The 17,465-nt window shown below is 35.5% G+C and overlaps 1 protein-coding gene across 1 annotated transcript in view; it reads right to left on the bottom strand.

Moving 5' to 3' along the window:
• Window positions 1-535: 535 nt before the first annotated feature.
• Window positions 536-17,465, bottom strand: part of LOC111051020 (protein king tubby) — a 34,534-nt gene continuing 17,604 nt past the window's right edge. The window contains exons 3-9 of the mRNA XM_039439487.1: window positions 12,123-12,266; window positions 8,758-8,925; window positions 7,002-7,229; window positions 4,322-4,439; window positions 3,100-3,252; window positions 1,452-1,614; window positions 536-1,030 (exon numbers count right to left, since the gene is read on the bottom strand). Of these exons, the coding sequence (XP_039295421.1) occupies window positions 1,481-1,614; window positions 3,100-3,252; window positions 4,322-4,439; window positions 7,002-7,229; window positions 8,758-8,925; window positions 12,123-12,266 (945 nt within the window). The 3' untranslated portion in view covers window positions 536-1,030; window positions 1,452-1,480. The remainder of the gene's footprint in view (window positions 1,031-1,451; window positions 1,615-3,099; window positions 3,253-4,321; window positions 4,440-7,001; window positions 7,230-8,757; window positions 8,926-12,122; window positions 12,267-17,465) is intronic.

Genomic DNA, 17,465 nt, shown 5'->3' with positions numbered 1-17,465 from the left:
TGAATGATACGAGGCACGGCACAATCACTACTGATAAACACACGCGAGTACGATAAAATAGTGTGATAACTACACCGTGATTCAAAAAGAATACCACAACTTTGAAAATATGTATTTAATCAAGGAAACATAATAGAAACTTGGGTTACAAATCAAAATGAAGAATATTAAAATAAGTTTTTCCCCACTAGAAAACAAGTTCACAAATGTTCAATGTGACCCCCTCCAGACACTCGAATGATATCAATACGATACTCGAACTCGTTCCACACCCTAAGTAGCATATTGGGCGTAACAGTTTGTCAGCCCTGACCTCACCCCCTGCGATTTTTTTCTATGGGGGTACGTTAAAGATAAGGTGTATCGACCGCCTCTACCAGCTAACATTGAGGAGCTCAAACAAGAAATAACAGCAGCTATACAAACTGTTACGCCCGATATGCTACTGAGGGTGTGGAACGAGTTCGAGTATCGTATTGATAAAACCCGAGTGTCTGGAGGGGGTCACATTGAACATTTTTGAACTTGTTTTCTAGTGGGGAAAAACTTATTTTAATACTCTTCATTTTGATTTATAACCCAAGTTTCTATTATGTTTCCTTGATTAAATACAGATTTTCAAAGTTGTGGTATTCTTTTTGAATCACGGTGTATTTCTAAGAAGAAAAGAGAGAAAATAATTTGGAAAACTAAACAATTTTCACTGGATTTCAGTAACAGTGAAATCTCTGGAATGCAATAATAAAAAATCTATTGAAAGAACAATAATTATGAATTCATTTTTCAAATATGAAATATTAAAAGGATTGAGTTATTTTCTAACGGATATCCTGTTAAAATAATCATTGTTGTTCATAACAACAAATCATAACAATGAAAATTAAGATCATCTCATAAAAGAAACGCGCAATCTTATACTGACGTAGATACCGCAGAAGTTTCTCTTGGTGAGGCTGGAGACATCGTAGAAATATTTAGCTTATCGAAAGTAACACAGAATCTTCTGGTGGATGGCTGAGTTGTATAAAATCTGAAAATCAAAATGAATCTTCATTAATTGCGTACTGCATTCTAAACAACAGTACCTTCTTAGTTCATATTACAAAAATCTTGTTTTTATATAATTTCTTCTTACAGGAAAATCTACCTGTAATTGAACCGGATAAATCAATAATCCTTCTAGAATTATTATATTTTCTGAACGTGATATTGTGTGTTTTTTTTAGTTAGATGTGTTGGTAGTATTTTCATTTAGAATTATTATTTCTTAATTCTTGTAGATAAGTAGGAATTGACAATTCACTCATATTACAAACTCTTCTCAGACAGTAAAATCAACTGTATCAGGATTCTACAAGTGTGAATATGTTTAATAATGACTTGATCAATGCTATGTTTAATAGCTTGAACAAAAATCAATAGTATGAAAAGAATAGGTGACAAATAATTACCTTTTTGAGAAGAAAGTGAATGAGATGATTCATTCGCAAGCTAGTTTGCTATCAAAACTACTGAGAGCTATTGCAAAAGCCTGCAATGTGCAGAGAGGGTATCTGTAGTCCATTGTGAATACATCCTCAGCCACTCGTCCAAACTGCATTACAATGTATTCAGCTGTAAAGGAACAACAACAATGGTTTATTCAGACAATAAGTTGATAGAAATGATGGAATCGCCCACTTTTAATATTTCAAATGAAGGTAAATTCCGCGTTCACAATTATTTTATCTTCAATAACAAGGGGCTTGAATTTCTCAATTCATTACAATCTGCGATGTTTCATTAGTTTTAACAGCATTATAATAAATTGGGACTTATCGAATTATTTTATGATGACAGGATATAATATAAAATAGGGGGCTTACACAGTAAATAATGCGTGCAGTCTGCAAGTAATCCTCATTATTATTGTCATTAGAAAAAAAAAACTTTTTCGCCACACTGCACAGAAAGCAGCTGTTTTCCAGTCCCTACGTAGATCTGAAAGACCTTGTTTGCAGACGACGTCAGAAAAGGGTTTCTTTTCCGGTCTTGGCCAGAAAGTTGTCTCTTTCCAGCCGCTCATGGAAGTAGTTAATAAGTCATCCGCTAGATCGGGCGAGTGTCCACTTTCATCATCAGCTGAAGTCGCCATGATTTCAGTTCCAGTTTCGAATCAAACTAATTCGCTTCGCGACCAGTTTTATTCAATTATTTATTGTTGATTAGTGCATTCCGAATTTTCAAAAATGCTTGAAGATGACTGTGGTATTCCAAGTGAAATTTTAAAAGAATCTGAAATCCTGACTGCAAATCTTCTACCACTAAAATCAATAGCTACGATAGCTTAACGAGTATTCTTTATTTTGTATTCTTTATTTATTTTGTCAGCAATACCTGTAGTGTGGCGAAAAATATCGTTCGCACCACGGGCAAAAATGTTTTTCCAGCTCTCAATCTTTTCCAGCTCTCAATCTTTTCTTTTCTCGGCCTACGGCCTCGGACTTGAAAACCGATTTCGAGCTGGAAAAATCTCATTTTCTGCTCTAGGTGCGAAATATACTATTTACTATATGCTTCACAATTTAAAATCTGTCTTTCCTCTCCATGATCGGTAAAAACATAAAAATCAAGTATAAGTTTATATTTCTATCATTTCTAATGTTCCATAACATTTCTCAACAGGCCTAGTTCTGAGTCGAATAAGCTCACATAGAAAATGAAGTTTAGTATTGTTTAATTTCTAGATAGTTTTGAGTCTAATAGTCAAGGAACTCATAATCCAGTTAAACACACATCGATTTTTAATAACACCTTATTAATTCAACCAGATTAAATGGAACTTGACAAACATCATCAGTTTAAATCGAATAGAATTTATAATTACGGCATAAAATCGTATGTCCAAAAATCGACGTGTGTGTAACTAGACATAGTTGGAATCGTGGAAAGAAAATGAAGCATAGTATTGTTCAATTTATCCATTTTTTGAGTCGAATAGTCAAAATATCTATTTGTGTAACTAGACATAGTTAGAACCGTGAACTTAGACGTACAAAAACTAAGGCATAGTATTGTTCAATTTCTAGATAGTTTTGAGTGGAATAGTGAGGTACTGACGGTCAGAATCGTGGACTATCTGGAAATTCTTGACAGACGCCTGAGTGACCCTGCCGTGGAAGTTAAGCACATAGGACTGAGTGTCATCGTTCCAGGCCGGTGTCTTGTTGTGCAGCTCAACTAGGTTGTCCATGTTTTTCGCACGCCAACATTCTGTAAAAAACAAAAATCATTAGCAAAATGTTTCTATTTCTAATTCGTCATTAACTGAAGACTGTGATGAATAGTCCAGTCACGAGGTAGTAGAAAAGGGCCGTTTTAGGAATTAATTCCGAACAAGATAAATTTCCCATGCAATAATTCTGGAGTATAAGACAGCTCAAATATAAAAATTGAACCTTCCAGCCCTGGAGATTTTTACAGGGTGCCCCAAAAACCTTGGATTTTCTGTTTTATAGCACAGAATACAACATTATTGTGTATTCTGTGTTTCTAGTTTACTGCGATTTTTTGCCAAATCGAGCTATCGGATAGAAAAAATCACTGTCGTCTTTACTTTAGATAGTAAAAAATGTTTGAGAGCACAGAATTAGGTCAGAGTGATTTTGAATCATAAATTAAAAAAGTAAAAATCGGAAATACCCATTTTTCTGAAAATTCAACTAGTTTAAAAAAAATGAACTCAGGAATAAATGAAAAGATATATCAACCTCTAAATTACTTCATTCGATATATTATTATCTTAAAGAAAGGCGAGAGTGATTTTTCTATCCGACGGCTCGATTTGGTAAAAATCTCAAAGAACTGGAAAAGGAACCGTGAATCCATGGTTTTTGGGGCTAGAAGGTCAACGTTTTGTTTTCAAGATACCCAATACTACAGAATGATTGAAAAAAAAAATCGCGTGTTCGTAGTTTTTTGCAGCAAAAATTACTAAATTACTGGACTAAAAGGTTGTGTGTTTTTTCATAAATACACGAGGAATATTCAATTACAAATAAAAGTGTCCTCATGATTAAGTGGTTGGTTGTTGATGTTTGAATCGTTTTGAGCAGTTTGGAGTTGAGATTGAACAAACTTCATCAACCACAACGAAAAGTGGTTGGCTACTGCGATCCTATAAATATTAAAACCTATGGGATCGTTGATAGATCTCTGTGTGGGAGTGTGGCTGGGCTCTTATAATACTAGAATGCAATGAAAATTCAAGTAAAAAAGTGAGTTTCCAAAAAATTACTATAATTATACTGAAATATAGGTAGCATTTAAAGTGTTTACTGACCTAATAGACTCTCAGTGTCATCGATTGGTGTGATTTGTACCCTTTGGCAGTCTTGTGTCATGCCTGGCAGGATGACAGTCATCTTCCTTGGTCCTTTGAAGCCCAAAACATTCGTTTCCTGGAGAGAAAAAAAATACTAGCTCATTCAAATCATCTATTAAAACAAGTGACGTTCCTGAGAACTGATGATCTCTATACTGAATAGGTAACTTGAGAAATCGAATTTCTATTATACAGGGTGTGCAGAAAGTCACTGTTTACTTGAATTGTGGGAATGAGATAAATGTATTCCGTTATCGCGGTTTCAAGTTCATCAATCGTGAGAATTGTATGGTCTGAAGCATAATTTTAGTGAACTTACACAACCATTTCCCAAATTGGATTCGTAGTTTCAGTCACAAATGCAATTGCAACTCTTACTGGCATCACCTGTATCAAATAATAAATAAAACAGAATCCTATTGAATTGGGCGAGCAATTTCTTTTTGTATGTATTGCAGTAAAGCTCGTATTAGATTAGGAACCTAGGCTTGAACACCAAGTGTCAGAACGATTAGCAAGACATTAGTACTTAATGCGCTCATTACACCAGGGACACAAGTCGAGAAACCATATTTTGGCGTTCAGCAGGTGTCTCACTGTAAATTCTAGTCTGGACACAGTTGCGACAGCACCAATGTTTCACTGGTGCCCATCTGGCTTTGCACATGGACACCCAGTTTCGTCCTAATGTAATACGAGTCTACAGGAAACCCCACTTCAGTTACTAACTTTTCAACTCCTAATCCACCTCATTCCAGTAGTTCTTGAGTAAATACTACAGATTAAGAATTCTAAACACTAATTTCTTTCCAGGTCACTTATTAAATCTAATAGACCATATAATCTATTTATTCAATCATTCAGAATTATAAAACTTCTAGAAAAGTACCACATGCTAAAGCCCATAACGATTCCAATTATAATTTATACAACAGTCCAAATGTTCTAGGTTATATTCCACTTTCACCTTTCCTAGTTACACTGCAATATTTACATCCAAAACAAATAAATACACATATTTCCAATTTGAAAATACTTCTATAATTAAGTATTAAAAATGAAGGTTGAATGGTCCATTAGATTTAGAAAGTGTCCTAGAAACCCGACCTTATATTTCTAAAAACTGGTTTCTTTTTAAATATCCATCACTTATCCTTTGCACTTAGCAGAAATCGTAAATATAAATATACTAATGAAGTATTCTAATAGGGCTAGGCTACTTGATTTGTTCAATTAGTATTGAAATAACTACATAGTACCCTTTTTTAAAACGTTTTATATAAACGTAGGCATATGGCTTGAAAACTGAAACTAGTAGTGTTTATATTAAAACGTTTTAAAAAAGGGTAGGCCTACTCTGCAGTTATTTCTATATTTATTTATAAATGCTTATACAAAATGTTACTAATATAAAACTGCCCCCTGTGGGTTGGAGGAGCTTTGAGTGGAACATCGTAGGTACTCAAGAATGTATTGAAAACCAGAATTCACCCATAGTATCCCTGCTTGTCATAGGAGGCGACTAAAAGGGACCCCAAGGCAACTCCAAAAGTTTCCTTGCCTTCAAACCCACAGGATCTGCCCCATCAGGGCAGTTTCGGAGAGGCAAAAAGAAAAACCCAACAGACAAGAGATGGATGAAGTTCCAGGCACAAATGTAGGTCAAGAGGCTGAGTCGAGGGTGACTAGAGGTTAAATTGCAACAGCTGTTATTTTAGGAGTACGTTTGAGTTTCTTTTCGCGTTTTAAAATTTTCAATTATTAAGTTAATACAGTATTTTCAGTTATTAGTGATGATTTAGTGAAGTATTATTATTTAATTTGGTTTTCAACTTTCCTAAATTCTAAATTCCTAGTTTATAAATATTTTGGACTCAAAATTGGTCAAAAAACGTTTAGTGTAAACATAACCTATTTTTGGACAATTTTTATCTAAATTTGGGAAAGGAACAGTTTTGGGCTTTAAGCCTGTTGTTCCTTTCCCAATCATTCATAGTTGAGAATGATTGTATCTATTAATGTATGTATAAATAAATAAATTGAGGGTGACTAGAGGAAATTTGGCGACCCCTTCTTCAGCGGGAGGACATACAAAAAAGCCAGGAGTGGAACTCACGAAGGTCAGGAGTTTGTGGGTGGAGAGGCCAAAACTCACCACTGCTCAAAGAAGGGCGGCCATTCAGGCAAAACGTCTTGGGAGAGGAGAGGCTTTTGACCCTGCTGAGTTTAAGAGGGGCAAAAAAAAACCCAAGAGACCAGAGATGTGTGAACTCCAGGCACAAATTTGGCTCAAGAGGCTAAGTTGAGGGTGGCCGGGCGCCCTAGAGGCAACTTGGCCACCCCTTCCTCAGCCGAATGACCTTCAAAAAAGGTCAGAAGTGGAGCTCACGTAGGTCTGAAGAGACTGCCAAGCATATCACACTGGATTGCGACAAGCAACCAGTTGATGAATGGGATGTTAGCATAGGGAAAAACTCCTGGTTCTTGTAAAGGACACAGGTATTGGTTTGCCTAACTAACATACTACTTGGGAACACAATAAGCTTTGGTTGACAGTGGGGTTCTTTGAACCTTTGTATCCTTGATTCCGTCCCTTCAAAAATCATAATCATAATACTATAAAACTGAATTGACTTACATAGACGACAGCAGCCAACTCCTGTCGTGGCTTGTCGATGTCATCCTTGAGACTGCAGTGCTTGGGCGACTTGCCGTGGTCGTAGACGGTGAACTGAGTGCCAAGCAGGTTGGAGCGCAGCTTGCCCACAAACGCCTCCCCGCCACGTGACAGGTCGGTCGGATCCGTCGAGATCAGGTAGTTGCTCGTTGCGCTCTTTTTCCGCTTCCGGCCGGCTAGCAGGAATATCTGCGCAACGAATTGAAACTATAGATAATAATGATCCTAATGAGCAACGCTTCAACGCTTTCGATTTCTTTCTCTGTTTATTATATAAAATTATCGATACAGTAATACCAGTAAACTGTAATTTAAAAGCATAATCTATAAACCTAACCCGATAAAACTACCTTTTACTTATGAAACATTCCCTTCTATGTAATGTTATTATTGATTAATCCTCGTCAGTGATTATCAGTTAAAAATATGAGTATTGATGAGTTGATTAAACGTTTACGTTTAAAACATAAAAATTATTATAATTTATTTATGTAACAAATGACACTGATATAACATTGTCGTATTATTTAATCCTTGTGTTATTTTGTCTTTAATTTGGGTGATGACACAGTTCAAAATAAGGTTAAAACTTGCAAAGTATAAATTTCTAATCTAGACGGATTCAACAATCCAAGTAATCTTGATATTCCATACAGCTAATCAATCAATCAAATTTCATCTATTCAAGTAGTTGCATATAAAAGACAAGCTTCTCAACATTGAATCATCACAATCAATACAATGAATAACAAACACAGAAAATACAATAGTGCAAGGAGGAGACGTCAAGGAAGAAACACTGCCTCTAGGAGCACCCCGTGGGAGAAATCTATTAATTTCAGTTGATTGAAAGGAAACTTTTATTTTGTAATAATTCTATGATATATGCTATTTTTTCCCTCAAGACATCCACACATTCATCCACTGTGTATGGCGCTCTTTCCAACAGAACTTCCTTTATCCTTCCGGTCATCTTTGAAAAGTTTGAAAAATCTTTAAAATTATGGGGGAGTCTATTTATAATTTTTATTGCGCAATAGTGTGGGCCTTTTTCCAGAAAGGTTAGTCTATGTGCCGGGTAACCGAGGATCGAGCCACAACGTCTCGTATTGTAGGAATGATCAAGTACAACGGATGAGAATTCCCTCCAATTTTTACTAACGTACGTGACGATCTCCAGAATGTACATGACTGGCAAAGTTAATATACTCTCTCTCACAAAATAAGGTCTACAGAATGTTCGGGCACGGAGGTTGAGGATTATTCTCAGAGCCCTTTTCTGCCTTCTGAAAATCACTCCAAGGTGTGTGTCATAGCCACCCCAGAATATCAAACTGTAACGAATGACAGACATGAGATAGCCATGATAGATCGCAAGCAGGGAATTATACCCTACTGTTCCCCTCACACACCTCAGCGAGAACAGAATAGCAGATATTCTATGCTAGAGACGCTGCACCTGATCACCCCATTTCAAGTCATCCTGCAGCTCAACCCCGAGAAACCTCGACACATTTGACTGATTGTAGCCTGATAGGTCTACGGTAGGTATATTGTTGTTTAGACTTCGACGGGATGCTGTAAATTGAAGAATTGTTGTGTTTTATTCTCATCTATTACTCATCTACTCCACAATATAAACTGATATGTGTTTGGTCATTTATTTTTGTTTAATAATATTAATTATTGAGAGTACTATTGTTGGTGAGCTGTATACCTTCTTGCCATAATCTCTCTCCAAGTGTAGAAAGTATGTGGGATAGAGCCCTCTGTCCATGCCCTTTCTGTCCCTGGTTATCCTGCACTTGTAGTGAACACGCTGCACCGCTGGGGTCATCACAAACGTGTCCAGGTTCCCAACCACGTCTCCCTGTAGCTCTTGGTTCTGCAAAAAACATCTAATTCAAGAATTTGCGAACTGCAATTGATTGAAGAATCAACAAAGAAATACTTGGGAATTAGCTCACACCCTGAATTAAATTAGATTACTTCAAATAGAATCAAAGAAGATGGAAAGGCATTGTTCATACCCAGATCCGGCACTAGCTGGAACGAGACACGGATATGTATTATGTATGTATGAACTTCAAATAATTGTATGTCACAACCACCTAATGCTGGCCACTAACGGTAGAACATTCATGATACACATGACCTCATACATTCTTGTTTCATTACAGTGAAAGGCTTCGAGTAAAATATTTTGAGGTTAGGTTTTGGTTTTACCGATTTTTGTTGTTTATTTTTTCTCCGCTGCTCTATTTGAGGTTAAATTATTTTTCTATCATTATAATTTGTAATTTTTCAGTGGTTTATTTATTGTTATTGTTTATTACATGTTAGAAGCCTCTCGCTGATGACAAACATGAATGATGAGCATGTGTGTGTGCATGATAAACATGCATGTGCATTCAGATTTATCACGCATGTTTCACCGTTAGTGGCCAGCCCAAGAGTCAAAACATAGTGGAGCAGCGAATATATAGGGGGTATCAGAGAAGGTAGCTGAGAGTATTAGAAAATAATGGATTTAGTCAAATGTATATGAACATGTGGAGTTACGGTAGAAGGTAGGAAGAAGCTGAGATATTTAAAGGCATGTATTATGTAAACACACTCAGCTACACTCTCAACCTTCGCCGCCCCACTATGTTTTGACCCTAAACGGTAGTATAGTAAGATGCACTTCAAACTGTCAGCATTGATTGAATAGGAAGTGTTGATGTTATTTACAAGGATTGCTGACAATATGGAGTGAATCTCACAATAGTAAATACAACCTTAGTAGGAAATCAAGTTGATGCTACAACATTATTTACCAAATTTAAACTACTAGTAGTTCTGTGAACAGTAGACCTCGCGCAGTTATAAACCACAGCCTACTCTTATTCTGTCCATCAGAGTAAATCCTGTCTGTATGTCGTGTCGGTGAGATATCGGTGTGAAAACGGCTAATGGCTGTTGGGGTTGGTGTATCAAAAATACTAACATCGAAAGCTAATCTCCTTCAAGACATACTGGCAACAGGTCAGCCCGAGTTCAAAGCAGAGAAAGGTCGAGAGACAATACTATGTTATTTTAGTTATTAATTGCATGCGTTTGTTGCATAAAAATTGCATTCAATTAGGCATGCAATATTAATAGTCCACACAGCAGCTGATTTTTTACCAAGTTGCATTGCGATATTGAATTGCATACGTCATGGCATGCAATTTATAATCCACTCGAACGCTGATTTAAAATGAATAATTATATAGTCTGATTTTTACTCTAATATTGGCGTATGAAGGAGGTTCCTTTTCCTTTTATATTATCCTTGAAATTCAAAATTTCCAAAAACCTTGTATATACGTCGACGCGCAATTTAAAAAGGAGGATACCTGTCAAATTTCATGAAAATCTATTGCTGCGTTTCGCCGTAAATGCGGAACATATAAACGTTTAAACATATAATTATAAACAGAAATGCAAAACCGTCGACTTGAATCTTAGACCTCACTTCACTCAGTCAACAATTTCTATAGGTGCGTACAGACTTTGCACCACGAACACGCGCATTCTGCTTTTAATCAGCTGATGCTATGCTTATTACATCTGTATCTAACTTTTTCTATACGGTTATAATAAGCTGATGAAAAGCGAAATTAGCGTGTTTGTGGCGAGTAAGTCTGTACACACCCTAACAGACAACTAATAAACAGTCAGATTTTTCGATCAGTGCTTCTTTGTAAAAATTTTGAATAAATAAATAAAATAAAATAGTATATAGGTAGGATAAAATTATTTCACTTGGGTTTCATTACACTTGGATCTAGAATTAAAAATGAAAAACTGCTAGTAGGTTGTTATTTATTCCATTTGAATTATGAAAAGCATCTATAAGTTTTGGACTTACAGAGTCCACGACTAAAATAAGCTCTCGGGTCTAAATTGACTTTCTGAGTCACGAGTTTATGTTCTAAACTACGGGGTCTATTAAGTTCTCCACTTATCCGACTTTAACGCAGAAAACATAAGGGAAATTCTCAATATTTTGCTGTTGTATTGTTGGCATTAGGCCTATAGCAAAACAACTGATTGCAGCGGGATAATTCAAATGCTCTCTAAACTATTTTATAACAATAATTATTTTGTGGAAATAAGTTTCGATTTCTTTGTGTTGTGTAGGTCTATAAATTCAAAGCAAAACCTAACCTTTTGAAACACAAATAAAAATAAACATTTCATTTTACGTTATGCTATTATTCATCATTGATCCTTGCCATTGATTTTGGAATAAAAGTTTTAGTATGCTACCTATTGATTTAGAAAACTTATTTGTTTTGAAAAATACTGGAGTAATAATTTATTATTGTTATATTATTATTAATAATATGTTGAATATGACATTGATTAATGATATTCACATTGGGAGATAAAATTCCAAGGCAATCCTTGTATTGTATTTCTTGAAGATTTTCAGGTTATGTCACACCCGTAAAATGAGGTTAGTTTTTTACGCATAATATTATGAAGAACTTTATTCCAAAATAAACTTGCAAACTATAAATTATGAATTTAGATGGACTACTTCAAATAATTTAGGTAGCCTTTTCCTTGACATTTATTTGGCTATTCATCTACTCCAAAACAATAACTGAATTGTGTTTGCTCGGTTAAGTCTAGAACTTAAATTTAAACACTAACCCAGTCGAGGGTTTAAAATCACGCTGTTTTAAGTTCTGAACTTAACGATTTTTTATAAATCTTCGACTCGGAAAGAGGGTTGAATCTAATTCAAATCCTGGACTTATAAGCCCTTCACTCAGAAAGCGAAATTATAAACTCCAGGGTCTAACGTGATCTCTAAACTCCAGGGTCTATTTGAGTCCTCGACTACGTTAACACTCTGACTCGGAAAGCCAATTTTCTGACTCCAGAGTTTAAAGCCGGTTAAAGTCTAGAGCTTAGCTAAACCACGATCTCGGAAACCGGCCCTTAGGAACAATATTATCACTGATTCTGATACTGATATGTAGGAATCCAGCTTCAAGTTGGAACGAGTTTCAATCTACTTGAATTATGTAAAACATAAACACATACCTCATTGACACTGTTGTAAATGAAGGGAACAGGTAGACTTTCCGATCCCACTCTTATCCGATCACATCTGATTAGTGATGACAACGGTCTGGAATGGTGCATGCAACACATATCCGTCATGTGATCTGTCCCACCACCCACTACCTCAGTAAACAATACGGAGGTAGTGCACCACCACCCCACCATCATGCATTTCAATCCCACAGAAATATCGGACATTTTTGGGATCGGAACACTACATGATAAGTGTCACCCGGGCTTTACAAGTCTTTGGCACAACATTCATAACTGCAAGTATTGTTGGATTAATGTATGGAAGAAATAATTAGCATAGTACTACAAACATTAGACCATGCCATGATTTATAGTTGCTACTTGATTGGTAATGATAAAATAATCATCCGTGCTCTAAGAGATTACAATATTTATTGCTTGATATTAATTCATTGGATAAATTTATTCACTGGTTCTGTATTAATTTCATCGTTCATTAATTTATTTATGAAATTACAGTATTCTCTTATTCTGAATAATTCATACTTCGGATATAGAAAATAGGAGACAATATTTTAAAATGTGCCTTAGAACATTGCTTATTTATTCATACTTTTTTATGTTTGATAATTTTAAAACTTCTGTGTTTAGAATAAATTTCAATTGCGACATCATTTTAAAAGATAAAAGAGACATTTTTTTGGTACATCTCACTCAAGTTATGTTGGAAAAAATAAATGAGAAATCTTAAATGTGTGTTAATCTTAAACCAAGCAAACATGTAGCCTTGAAAAAATATATAAAATCTTAGAAAACCGGTTTCTGTATAGTCCGATGATTGGATCATCATTAATGTTGCCTTAATTGAATAAGAGTTGATATATTCCCTTTTCTTTTTTATATTTGCACTGTATTTGTACGAAATACTGTATTAGTATTTGTGCTTAGTGAGAGAAGTTGTGTGTATTTTTGTGTTCAAAATTTTATAAAATAACTTGATTAATTCAATATGAAGTGATGATTAAGTGTTATATTTAAATATAGTTTGGTGTTTTAATTTCTCTAAATTCAAAATTTTCAGCTTATATATATATTTTTGAACGAAAATTGAACTTGAACGTTTTACAGTAGAAACATAACCTATTTTTCGGACATTTTATTAATTTATCAAAATTTGGGAATGGAATAGATTTGGGCCAAGCCTGTTGTTCCTCCCTAATCATATTAATATGATTTGTGATTCTGTTCACGAATAAATAAATAAATAAATAAATAAAAATAAATAAAAGGGAAATTCGGAACGTACAATATTATATGAGTGAATGAGAGAAGGAATGTGGAAAATTGTTCGTTCTCTTTTCTCAATTTTTCTTTCTTTGTAATTATACTTTACAAAGGATAAGACAAAAAGGAAAAGACGAATTAAATTGCCACAAATAAACTGAAAGTTGCCATAATTCAGAATTATGAAAAAAAGGAATATCGTGATACGCTATTTCTATTTGTTGATTATTTCTCACATTACTCTGTCTGTAAATATGTTCTTTTCTGACAGCAATCACATAAAGTGAATACACAACCGTGAACCGTGTTTGTATACATGTCAGGTTGGCTTGTGACAGCCAGTTATCGAGCTGGATACATCAATAGTCAAGGTGAAGGTATTTCCAATGGAAAACTGTAACTTAGCAGCCCCCGCAATTGCACATTCGTTCAAACATTACTTTGCATTCAGTCACTCAATTATTCAATGCATTCATTCTATTTGATAAAAGATGATTTGGTGATCAAATTATGAAGAGGAGAGGAATATCTTGGCAATAGTTACAGCGTTACTATGAGCATTGAATAATCTCTAGTTTTCAGTGTTATTTTGTTTCCGGATGCTATTATATTTTTTACACCAGCTTTTTAAAAAAAGGGTACTATGAAGTAATTCTATGTAATTAAACGTTCAAGTAACTTAAACGTAATTAAACGTCCAGTAGCCGTATTGAAATAAATCGATAGACTAATAAAATGAATTTCAGAGAACAATGTTGGTAGTACGGTAGTTAAGGTCCGAACCCACTAGAACGTATCATACCATGACCGTGCCCGTACCGACACATGCAAAAAAATATTCTTTGCATCATTTGATATGTAATGCACCCATTAGACCGTTCCGTCACCGGCCAAGCACGGAGCGTGCCATGCACGTCCAGGTCAACATTTCTCGGCCAGTATATTTTGTCTGTGACGGAACGGTCCTTGCATGGCACGTGACGCCTGCAAACCCCGTTGTAACCGCGTATGCACCGCGTTGGTAACCAGTTCACCGCTACATTCTCTTGCTAACTGACGCGTTCCCAACAACTTCTGACCGGGCATCATACGCGTATCATACGCGTATCATACCCGTATCATACGCGTACCATTTCTTAAAAGTATGATGATGACGATGACAATAATTCTTTCTAAATATTTAATTGATATTCTCAAACAACTGACACCTTTAGATTGAAATGACTGAATTAACGTTTCAATTTTCTTGTTTTATAGTATTTATTGTGGTTTCCTTTACACATATTACAATATTCATGGAACAAAAATCATTTAGGGCCGGTTTCCGAGCTCGGAATTTAGAGTTCTAGACTTTAAACAGCTGGAGTCAGAAAATTGGCTTTCCGAAACTGGGCGTAGTCGCAGTCCACGTTCAAATTAAATTTCACAAAACTAGAAAATTGAACACAAAATAAAGAGAAAATACAGTAAAGTTTCAGTTATTTTGAATTATTTAGGAATGTTTCATTTCGTCAAGGAAAGACGTCCCAATTATAGAAATGAGAAAATAAAGATTATCATAAAAAACTACACCCCGTTTCGGGAAGCAAATTTTCTTACTCCAGCTGTTTAAAGTTTAGAACTTAGCTAAATCCCGATCTCGTAAACCGGCCCTATGGTAGGCGCACACAGATCGTCGTCGGACGGACGGCACGCATCGGAGGGATCGGACGATTAGATTTGATGCATTGTTTTCAATTGGACTGCGCATACCCATACGATGTGGATAGGTAATGGGTATGCGCACTCCAATCGAAAACAATGCATCAAATCTAATCGTTCGATCCGTCCGATGCGTACCGTCCGTCCGATGACGATCTGTGTGCGCTTTTGGAAGGGTTTGGGGATGAAATAATGAAGTATTTTCGTAAACACGTGCAATCTGCACGGTTCCTTGAGAAGATTATAGTTTCGGAAGATTTGGGGGGTGAAATAATGACGTAGGTATTTTTGAAAATCATGCCTAGTAGACATGATGATGAATCAATGTCAGGAAGTATTTTCTTGGCTTTATTTGTTGTTGATGGAAATAACAGGCGGGGATTGAATAGGTGGATTGAATCCGGGCGTCTAAATACAGTAGTACAAAAGCAACTGTTGTCAGGAAGCAGAATCACAATGAATTATCGTGTCTGGCTTAACGTTTACCTCTTCTTCATCCTACACCCTTCTTCTTTATCTACTTCTGTTTCTTATATTTCTCCTTCTCCTACTTCTCCTTATACACCTTCTGTTGTGCCAATTTTGTCCTTCCTCGGCTGATTCTAGACATTCGTCGTTCTTCATGATCTCCTGTTCCTCTTCTATTTTGTCAGTTTCCTTATTCTCTTGTACTGATTATTCTTTCTTTAAGGCTGCAAAGGCTAAAAATTAAATTTTTACTCGTGATATTTTTCCAAGTTTTTCGATTTGTATATCATCAAGCTATAAAAATGAAAAAGTTTTTTAGGAGAACATTTTTTTTCTGATCATTACTTTTTTATATATGAGCGCCTAAAGTTTGAATTTTCGGGATAGAACATTTCAAATTCCGTAAGAGATAAATCCATGAGATTTAGAGAATAGATTCTTCATGGTATTGTTGATCTAGTAAAATAAAAATTTTCTGGAAATATCAATTTTTGAAAAAGTTATTCAATTTACCAAAAATAACCAAATTTTTGTTTTACTAGATCAATTTCTTTCATAGTGTCGTCCCTCTCTGTTCTATTCTCCGTCTATTTCCAATCCTTCCTAGCCTTCGTCTTCTTCTACATTTTCTCCTCATTGAACTTCTATCAGCCTTCTCTTTCTATAGCAATATTCAATTATTCTACTACTTATTTTCTTCATTTTTTCTTTCTTCACTTGCTTCTTTTGCGTCAAGTATTTCTTATCCTTTATCTCCTCCTCATTCTTCTTTATCTTCTCTATTCTCTTCTCCTTCCCCATCAGCTTCTCTGTCTTCGTCTTCTCCATTCTTTTGTCTTCCACCATCTCCTTCTTCGTCATATTTTTCTCAATTATCTTCTCCTTCCTCTTATATTTCCCTTCTCCATCACCTCCATTTTTCATATTCTTATTTCCTATCCCTATATTTACCTTGTTTTCACCTTCACCTTTTATTACGTGTAAGTCCAATATTTCCATTTTCTAACCCGAGCAACAGATGTGGACTTTATTGATTCGTACCAGCTCCCAACTCCCAACCGAGCCCATACCCATGAATTTTTGAGACCCAACACAAGCCAATATAGTCACACGACCATATATCAGTTTTCCCAAATTTACTTTGGTGAAAGACTACAAGCTAAACTTGGATCATGAAGAACTATCAACGATATAACAATCGTTGAGTAAACTCCTCCTCCTTCTCATTCGCATCTTCCTCCTCCTTCCGCTCCATTTCCTCTTCCTTCTCCTCCTTCTTTTTCTTTTTCTTCTTCTTCTTCTCCTCCTCCTTCTTCTTCTTCTCCCTCTACTTCATCAACACTTTCTATTTCAACACTACTCTTTATTCTCCCTTCCATTTCCTTATCCTGTTACACCTCTGTATTTTTCGAGCGTTTTTTATTGATTATCAACATCGCAAATGTAAGGAATATAACAGTACACATACTTACAGGAAAATATTGTGTCAACATAACATTTCAGATTAGTCACGTATGTTGTGTCAATATACTATTTCATGATTGCTGAGTAAACATCGATTATGAGCTTGGTGAAACGATACTTAGCTAACATACTCCATATTGTTTCAATATGTGTTTAGGTTTCATTATTGATCTATTTATTCCTTGAATATAGAAATTGGCCATTTTTTGTGTATTGGAATATGGGCTTAAGTACACTCAACAATAAATTTTCCATTTTTCGACCAAATTTCACTTATGATGCTTTAATTTGGACCGCCTTGACGAGTCGAGAAGAATGAAGTGTAGTACGAATCTGGGCATTGTGTCAAAAGTTATGAGTGTTTGAAATTTTGATCTTTAAGGTGTCCTTAAGCGCGCCTCTCCACTAGGAAATACTGAAATGAAGTGCATC

Source organism: Nilaparvata lugens, chromosome 12 (genome assembly GCF_014356525.2).
Source record: "Nilaparvata lugens isolate BPH chromosome 12, ASM1435652v1, whole genome shotgun sequence".
NCBI classification, from domain to species: domain Eukaryota; kingdom Metazoa; phylum Arthropoda; class Insecta; order Hemiptera; family Delphacidae; genus Nilaparvata; species Nilaparvata lugens.
This window is presented reverse-complemented; position numbering and strand designations above follow the sequence as displayed.